At 31.3% G+C, this 9,841-nt stretch overlaps 1 protein-coding gene across 2 annotated transcripts; it reads left to right on the plus strand.

Annotated features, from left to right (window-relative positions):
• Positions 170 to 5,018, plus strand: LOC107645268 (AP-4 complex subunit mu). Of its 2 annotated transcripts, none has more exons than XM_021103643.1 (13): positions 170 to 479; positions 573 to 667; positions 1,448 to 1,651; positions 1,944 to 2,060; positions 2,146 to 2,274; positions 2,399 to 2,510; positions 2,950 to 3,062; positions 3,160 to 3,264; positions 3,348 to 3,442; positions 3,787 to 3,874; positions 3,950 to 4,010; positions 4,096 to 4,169; positions 4,665 to 5,018. In XM_021103643.1, exons 1-13 carry the CDS (start codon positions 422 to 424, stop codon positions 4,761 to 4,763), a joined length of 1,350 nt encoding a protein of 449 aa, XP_020959302.1. In that variant the 5' UTR covers positions 170 to 421; the 3' UTR covers positions 4,764 to 5,018. The 2 variants fall into 2 exon arrangements, with proteins under 2 accessions (XP_020959302.1, XP_016204744.1); XM_016349258.2 differs by having other exon boundaries at positions 2,968 to 3,062.

Raw genomic sequence — 9,841 nt, forward strand, 5'->3', positions numbered from 1 at the left:
AAGTATCACCTTCACAACATTCACCCCACACCAGTCCTAAAATGTGCACAAAGGTTCAGCACTTTGTCCTATTTATATATTCAGTGATTTCTTCTGTTAAAAAAAATGAAAAAGGAAAGAAAAGAAAAGAAAAATCAAATTTGGTTTAAAATATATACATATATAGATTAACCTGAAGCTAGAAATTTAACAGCTTAAATTATAAACGTGAAGTTGAAGCACATTTGTCACGTGAGAGGCGAGTGACTCCAAAAACGTGGCAAAACAACAAAGACACCGAGAGAGTGTGCTCTTTGCACTTGTCAGGTAGTAGAAGAAGAAGCAGCAGCAGCAGCAGCAGCATCATTGCATCAATGGTGAGATTGAAGTAAACAAGAGAAGAGAAGAGAAGAGAAGAGAGTGATAGATCGGAAGCAAAAGGATGATATCTCAGTTGTTCGTGCTTTCTCAACGAGGCGATAACATCGTCTTCCGTGACTGTAACTAACTCGCATCAACCATTTTTTCTATTTCTATTTGCTGAAATCGACTTACTTAGTTCTAATTATATTTGCTTTTGCGTGCAATTTCAGATCGCCGTGATGTTCACAAAGCGAGCGCCGAGACATTTTTCCGCAAAGTCAAGTTCTGGAACGACGATGGTGAAGAAGATGCTCCACCTGTCTTTGTGCGTATTCTTGTTATTTTCAGTATAATTATACATTTTTTTAGTTAATTGTTTATATATTCTAAGAGATTTCTGATTCGTGAATTATGCTAATGCTGAGACTCTATCAACGCTTGGTTGACTTTCTATGACGCTGTTTCCTTTTCTACAATTTGGAGAGAGAACAAAAAAAATATGTCTATATTAGTGTATGGCATAACTAATTCTTTAAAAGTTTAAGCGCATAGTAAGAAGCTCGTGAATGATTATAATTTATATCTCTAACACCTTTCATCTTTCTGGACTTGCGTGAATTTTTCCTCGAATTTCTTTCTCCTTGTATTTTGCATAGACTTTTTGATTATAGAAGTACTGATAACATGACATGAAATCACTTATGGCAAAAACTTAAGTTGATATGAGGAGAGACGTGGATTGTTATATCTCTAACATATAATGAATGTGTTCCTATTTTCTAAATTATACACACTAATCTCTGGTGATGTTAAGTAATATTACATTACATAGGCATCATCTAGACTTCATCCGAGATTAATGTATTCTTTTACAAATTGAAAGGTGCCTGTGTAGTGTGTGATGTAATCTTGCCTAATTTCTCTGGAGGTCGATGTAATTTACCCTTGAATTTAAACACTTGGTACTGAAAATGACCTTTTACTTGCCTTTAGCACTAAGAGGGATGATTCATGATATTTTCGTATTCAATCCACTCAATTTATTATGATGATCTGTTTGGGATTCTTTGTTGTTTGTTTATTTGTTTTCGTTGATTTTTGATAGAATGTGGATGGAGTGAACTACTTCCATGTGAAGGTTGCCGGGTTGTTGTTTGTTGCTACAAACAGGGTCAATGTATCCCCCTCTCTTGTCTTGGAGCTCTTGCAGCGGATCGCTCGTCTCATCAAGGATTACCTTGGCGTTCTTAATGAAGATTCATTGCGGAAGAATTTCGTGCTTGTCTATGAATTGCTGGATGAAGTCATTGTAAGTGTTTGCTAGTATTCTTGTGTGATTTCGGGCTATAAGACTGTTGGTTAACTTGACTCATTTAGGCTTTCTTTGGTTCTATTATTTAAATATCTAGCATGTAAAATAAGTTTCATGTGCTGATTCTTATATTAATTATTTTCAATGGTTTTAGAAGTATCTAGTGCTCAAATTCAATTCTATTTCTTTCAATATAATTTTAAAGCTTGGTCATTTTATCATGTCCTTTCTGATTGCTGCATTTTCTTTTTTATGTCTAGACATACTAATGTCTATCTTTTTATCCCAGGATTTTGGTTATGCACAAACAACTTCCACGGAGCTTTTGAAATCTTATATTTTCAACGAGCCAATTATGATTGATTCTGCAGTGATGCCTCCCCTTGGTGCTGCATCCATTTTTGTGGTGATTGTCTGTAGCATCAGTGAATCAGTGATATTGTTGTCTTTCATAGTTTTATTAACTTCGTGGAGTTCACCTATGTCTGCAGAAAGGGAACAAACGAATGCCAAGCACAGTTATTACAAAGTCTGTTGTTGCTAATGAACCTGGTGGTAGAAAGAGGGAGGAGATTTTTGTTGACGTAATCGAGAAAATAAGTGTCACATTCAACTCTAGCGTAAGTGACTTGAGAGTAACTTGTTCTTCTTAATCTTAGACATGGTTCATTCATTTTATGTGCTATGATGTCTTATACTTCTGCCAAATGTTAAGCTTTTTTATGAGTTTCTTGCTTGAAACAGGGATATATACTTACTAGTGAGATAGACGGCACCATTCAAATGAAGAGTTACCTTACGGGTAACCCAGAGATTCGGCTTGCTCTCAATGAGGACCTGAGTATAGGAAGAAGTGGTAGGTCAACCTATTGCATACTTTACGCCCCTTGAAATGCTTAGAAAGTTATTTATATAGTTGTTTCCTGGCATAGATTGAGACTACCGAGTGCCTTGTAGATTGTAGCATGTCTTTGTGTCATTCTTTCCTTACTTCATTATTTTTTTGTATTCTTTGAGATATTGAGAAGATTCTAGATTGTCTAGTATTATTAATGATATGGTTTACCAACACTGCCTTGATAGAATGGTATGTAACCTCGTCCTCTTTGCACTAATAATTAATCAGATTCCTAATGATAGGGTGTGGACCAAGGTGACAAAGATTACAAGGAAAAAATATGGCTTGGTTTTACTTGAGGAACTGATAGTTGGATAATTTTCATGAAGTTGTTGAAGTTCAATTTTTTACATGCTTGCTGGTTTTCGCAACGGCTTCTCATTTTTGTCTGATCTAGTTTTGCCACCGTTGACAGATTATGCAAGTTCCACTGCAGTGATTCTAGACGATTGTAACTTCCATGAGTCTGTACACCTTGATAGTTTTGATACTGACCGAACCTTGTCATTGGTAACCGCACCGTTTGTTACCTCATATCTACATATTAAATACAAAAGCATATCATGTTTTAGTTCTTGATTAAGGACTGTGCCATTCTCTTTGCTAGGTTCCACCAGAAGGGGAATTCCCAGTCATGAATTATCGAATGACTCAACCGTTTAAGCCTCCATTTCGTATTAATGCATTGCTTGAAGAAACAGGACCCCTGAAAGTGATTGTGCTCTCCAGTTGATTTTTCAAGTTCTTCATATGTTTCTAGCAAATTATGACCATCTATCTATTGTATTTTCATAGGCCGAAGTGATAATTAAAGTTTGTGCTGACTTCAACCCAAGTATCAATGCTAACACAGTTCTTGTACAGATGCCAGTGCCAAAATTTACCAATCGGTATATTATTTTTCTTCCTGATACATCATAATTCAAGTTACAATCAAAATGAATGATTGAGAGGTTTCAAAATTTGATAGATCTGTTAAGTAATTCAATTAAGTTGAAAGAAGGAATGACTAACTTGACCTCATTAGTCATCTTGTCTTGTTTATACTGTAGAATATGACCTAGACATATTGTAAGAGTATCATAACAAGCTGAGTCGACAAAAGCAATTAATTAATACATGTCCTCTAACATGCATGATGTATGGGATTGCGATACAATATAATCAAACTGTTGAATATCTTAATTACTTCCATTTTTAACATATGTTGTCCCCTTGATTGGGGATTTTTTAGAGTTAATTTTGAGTTGGATCGTGAATCAGTTGGGAACACAACTGACTTCAAGGAAGCAAATAAGAGACTAGAGTGGAGCATAAAAAAGGTACTATTGATCTATTGCTTTCCCATTATTAATCTAGAAACAGGTTAAAGTAATGGCTGGTTTATCCTCTTGTAGGTTGTCGGCGGAGCGGAACATACTTTACGAGCGAAACTAACTTTTTCACAGGAGTTACTTGGTAAGATGTTCTGTTTGGGCAAAAATGTCAAAAATATATTCCTATTAGATCTTAATGAATAAACATCTTTATGTTGGAAATGCAGGCAATATCATGAAGGAGGCAGGGCCTGTTAGCATGACCTTTGATATACCAATGTATCATGCTTCAAGGCTTCAGGTAAAATGTGGAGATGATCCTTTGAAGCTATATTTTCTCTATATTTACTTTCAAATATAAATACACGTTTGAAAATTTTACTTATTTTAAAGAAAAAAAGAAAAGGTGTTGGTTGAACATTTTGCCTGATTTTTCAGATGATTTTCATAACTCACCAGTGTACTACTGATCATGAAATTAAATGGTAGCTGTCCATATGAAATTAAATTCAAACTGTTTTGTATAGTCTTCTATGATTTGATGATTAGACATTCAGAGTAAATTCCCTTTTTATTATTCATTTTGTTTCAAAGTAATTGTCAATTACTCAATTTGAATAAAGTGGTAAAATATAAAATCAATGTATCTGAACAATACATTGATTTTTTAAACTTTCTCTTTGTCGAAATTGACAGATATTTTGAAGTAGAGACTAATACTTAACCTATCATATATTTTGGGTTATTTTGTACTTTCTAGTGATAAGTAGTTCTAAGAAGCCATTTGTTGGTGTAGGTGAAGTATTTGCAAATAGCAAAGAAATCAAAGGCACATAATCCATATAGATGGGTTAGATATGTGACCCAAGCAAACTCATATGTTGCCCGCTTGTAATTGGTAATAGTTACCATAAAGACAAATAATGCTTTATGTATTCATTGAAAATTGTCTTCAACTTCTTGTAACTTTTGTATGTAAAATGAGGATATATAATGCTAATTATCTTTCGACCAGAAAAGACTAATTATTAGGTAATGTAGTCAAAGTAGTATAATTTTGGTATTGACTTCAAAAGATGCAGAGGTTTTATGAAGGGTAAATTACTTCTATGGTATTGGTATTATGAAAAATACCTTATTTGTAGAGGTATATACTAATTTTTCCTGAAATTTAGGTTATACTACCTATGATGTTTTTATATTTTGTAAAATATGACACTGATCTCCTTAAGATTGAAGGAGTGGTTAGTGTAAATGTCAATAATTAAGGAATGTTTATGCAATATCTCACCTATTTTTAGGAGAATTTGCTGTCATTTATCTTTCAATTGGGTATCTGTGGTCTTATTATTGAGTTAATCTTATTAGGTAGTGTTTGGTTAGGGAGACAGATACAAAGACAAACATATACTATTTTGGTTTTTCTATTTGATCAGTAGTGTATGAGGGAGAGAGATTATTATTATTATTATTAGACTACTATCGATCATTGACTAAATTCTCACAGTGGTCTCTAAGATTCACGATTTTTACTATTTTAGTCTCTCAAATTCAAAATTTACTATACTGGTCCTGAGATCCAGCTCCAGCCTCCAAGCACCATATTGGTCCTGGGACCCTTTCTAGCATTGAGTCAATGAACAGAATGCTAAGCTAGCTTTGACTTGCAACATTAGACACATGGCTAAATAGTGTCTTTTGGTTTTAGTTCTTAAATAAGTAAAAAACGAAGTTGTTTTGAAGAATGAAGGGAAATATAATGATTTACATATCATATAAACTCTTCTTCCTCTTCTTGTTTTTGCCTTGTTTAAGTGTTAAAATGAAATGACGCTGTTTAGCCATGCATCCAACATGGCAAGTCTGAGCCAATTCAGCACTTAGTTTGCTGATTCAATATTAGAAAGAATCCAGGGACCAATATGGTGCCTACAACTGAATTTCGGAGACTAATATAGGTAATTTTGAATTTGAAGGACTAAAATAGTGAAAGTTGTGAATCTAAAGGACCACTTTGGAGATTTAGTCATGGATCACTTCTGCCTTTTTGCCCCATAAGTTGCTGGTGGCCACGGTTTAGCCATGGTCCATGGTGGATCACTTCTATCCACTGTGTTTCGAAATACAGAAAATGCTAAGAAAAAAGTTGTCTCTAAACTAAAAAATATTTGTCTTTTCTATCAAATATGTTTGTATTTCTATTTCTCTCTCCCTTACCGAACAGCACCTAAGTGATAGTGAAGATTAATAGAAAAAGCAGGTAGTACAGGTTGCTAATGCTCTTTTAGAAAATAATCTGCTACTGGAGGTAACAAAGAAATTAGCATCTTACCAAAAATGTGGTAAATCTGATTAGTAGGTTAATTTTTAAAATCTGAATTATCAATATAAAATATAACAAATAAAGAGTTAAAATTTATTTAACAAAAAGTCCCGTATTCATTATTTAATAAAAACGTTTAAGGATGAGGGAAAACTATATCGGACGAGTGTCATTCATGAATCATGTGAGCGCTGTTTGGACTTAATCTATTATTACTAGCATTATTTTATTGCCTGCCTGCCTTTAATTTCAAGGGGTGATTAGATTTTATTACTCTAGAAAAAAAAATGTGAAACGAATTTTTAGTGGCACATTTGTTTCTTTCTTGCGTTGAAATGATTTGAGGAGAGAGAATATATGCTAAGCTAGTAGGGTTTGACTGGAATTGGATTCACTTTGTTTTCACTTCAAACTTCAAAGTCCAAAAGAGGGGAAAGTGATGAAGGGAAAAGCTTGAAGATTATTGGGGAGTACCAGTATCATAATTCAACTAACCTAGTCCTTGAAAAAAATGGTATTTATTTTTTAGGTCTGCAATAGAGCTAAGTCTTTCTTTTATTTTCTAGTTCTATTAGTCTATTACTATATTAGATTACTTGGTAGAGAAAATAAAGCTCTGTTTCCCTTTTCGGTGGGACAAATACAGTTGGAGAAATATTTTAATGATTTTGCCATTTTGGAATATAAGTAGTATTAAATGAATAAATCATTGATCAACTAAGTTTCCAAATTCCAATAACCCAAAGAATTCTTCTTTTGCTGCTGCTTTTATTTTTTATTTTTTTTCTCTACTTTCTCTCTATTTCTCCTTCATCTTTTTTCGCTTTTTGTTTCGTTTTTTTTCCTTAGAATTTCTGTTTTTTTTTCTCAAATACTTTGTGTTTTTTTTTTTTTACTAAAAATCTATTATTTTGGTTATAAAATTTTTTATATTGATTTCATAAATTTCTGTTATTTGAAAATAATTAAAAACTTAGTTAAAAAAATTGTGCATAAAAAAATTGTTCACTTAACATTTTTTCTATTTTATCCATCTTATAAATATAACCACTTACTTTTATTTTTTTTATATGGAATAGATAAAATAAAATAAAAAAGAAATTACAGATTAGGAATATATCCTATCATGACAATCAGGTAAAGTTTTTTAAAGCTTAATATTAGGCTACAAAGTGAGGTTGATTGATTTACTTACTTGATATTAATCTTAATCAAGTATATAAGCATAAGGATATTCCTTTTGAAACCTTTTTATATGTCGTATATATAATATAAGGCTCAATTTTTTGTATTTGAAGCTACTAAATATCTATGCTTTCTTGTTATGATTTTAGTTGGAATAAAGTTAACGTTAGCATAATTTTATTTACTCCTAAATAAAGTAATCTTTGACTACTTTAACAGTAACACCTTAAGTGTTCACAAACTGTGATTTCATTTCTGCGGAATCGTTTCAAAGTGCAGCTTTTACTTAGATACACCTTTTTTACTTCTCCTTTTTCTTTTGCCTTTCCCTTTTTCAAAAAAAAAAAAAAAATTTCANNNNATTTTTATATATTATTTAAAATTAAAATATAAGTAGTTATAATTAGATTACACATTAAATTCATTCCAGAAGAATTATTTTATTGAGTAAAGTATCGTTTTTGTCCCTAATATTTGGGGTAAATCCTATTTGTGTCCCTAACATTTAAATCGTCTTATTTGTATCCTTAACGTTTGTAAAAGTGATTCAATGTTATCCTGTCGTCAATTACACATCATGAACGCTTTAGTTTGAGTTTTAAAAATCTCTTCTTGAAGTTAGAATACAAATGTCTGGGATAGAATCGATGATCTACTATGAAAAATAGCTCATCAAATGTTGAAACTAATTCCTACAACATTTACATAATTCACTTTTCTAGAGACATAATTGAATCTAAACATAAATAGTGGGTATAATATTAAAATCGAACACATCCAAGTGAGACCTAATTGAGAATGAATACATCCAAGTGAGAATAATTGAAAAATATAATCTGATTTGTTAGTATAATTGATAGTAGAATAATATTAAATCACTTTTATAAACGTTAAGGATACAAATAGGACTTACCCCAAACGTTGGGACAAAAACGATACTTTACTCTATTTTATTTTATCTTATCAGTAGATAATGATTTATTTTAAAGAAAAGTGTGTACTGTCCCAAACCCAACTATGAATAAGTGGGACTGTTATTATGAGCACTAGCCACTAGATAATGGATTCATGTGATTGATCTCAGTACATGTGGAGACAGGGAACTGTGTCTTCTAGAAAGTTAATCAAAGTGTACCTTTCTAAATTCTTAATAACCATAGCATTTTCTTCTTCTTTTTTTTTTTAAATATATATATTTTTAATAATTTTTCAATTCAACATTTTTATACAATCAAAGTTGTAGAAATCAAATATGATGACCTAAGCTGGAGGCTCTTTAAGAAAGTTTAATTAAGCAACTAGTTACTCTCATTTTCTCAAGATGTGGCATAAGTCATAGCTTAGGCACCAAATTTCAATTGGATATCAGCACGTGGATGAAATTATATTAAGGTAGAGCATTTTCAATCTTATCGCTGGAGTTTCATGAAATTGCAAACTTTCTGTTCGGCTTATTAAGGTAGAGCATTTTCAAATTCAGATAACGATAATACTTTGTGTTTGTTACTAAAATTTTACACTACGTATTCGAAATAGATGCCAAGAATCGAATAAAAAAGAGAGGAAATTATGAGGTTATAAAATCATTATACAATTTTACATGCTTTAATTTATTTTATGATCTTCTTTGTAGTCATTAAATGTGTTAAAATTTAAAAATTTTTATTATTATATTTTGAACATGTATTTTTAGAGCATAATTTAGTCAAATTTAATATAATATTATAGAAATAATAATGTAAAAGTTTATTTTCTAAACTATAAATAACTACTTTTAGTTGAAATATGAAAAATTGATGTGTCTAAATTCTAAAAAGATCAGGTTATTTTAACTAATTATAAATTATTACGGATGCTTAAGATTCGATTCGGATCTAAGCTATATTTTGTCGGATTTTGGTTTGTTATTTTTAAGTATTATTTTTGGGTTGGGTTTAGATTACTTGATCCGGCTTAAAGTTAATATTTTTAGAGAATAATTTAGTCAAATTTAATATAATATTATAGAAATAATAATGTAAAAGTTTATTTTCTAAACTATAAATAACTACTTTTAGTTGAAATATGAAAAATTGATGTGTCTAAATTCTAAAAAGATCAGGTTATTTTAACTAATTATAAATTATTACGGATGCTTAAGATTCGATTCGGATCTAAGCTATATTTTGTCGGATTTTGGTTTGTTATTTTTAAGTATTATTTTTGGGTTGGGTTTAGATTACTTGATCCGGCTTAAAGTTATCTTTTACAATAAAAAATATATATATATATATATTTTGAGAAAATAAGCTAGGCACCAATGGTTTGAACTTCTGAGACAAATGCCTGTGGTGTTTATGTATTAAGGATATGCTTGGATGAATAGGTTCTGAGGAGTGTTTCAACACTTGGTAACTTGGGTTAACTAACCCGGGATTATCAACCAAAAGTCCATTATCAAGAGCAACCTAAATACAAAACATTTA

Source organism: Arachis ipaensis, chromosome B06 (assembly GCF_000816755.2).
Source record: "Arachis ipaensis cultivar K30076 chromosome B06, Araip1.1, whole genome shotgun sequence".
NCBI classification, from domain to species: Eukaryota; Viridiplantae; Streptophyta; class Magnoliopsida; order Fabales; family Fabaceae; genus Arachis; species Arachis ipaensis.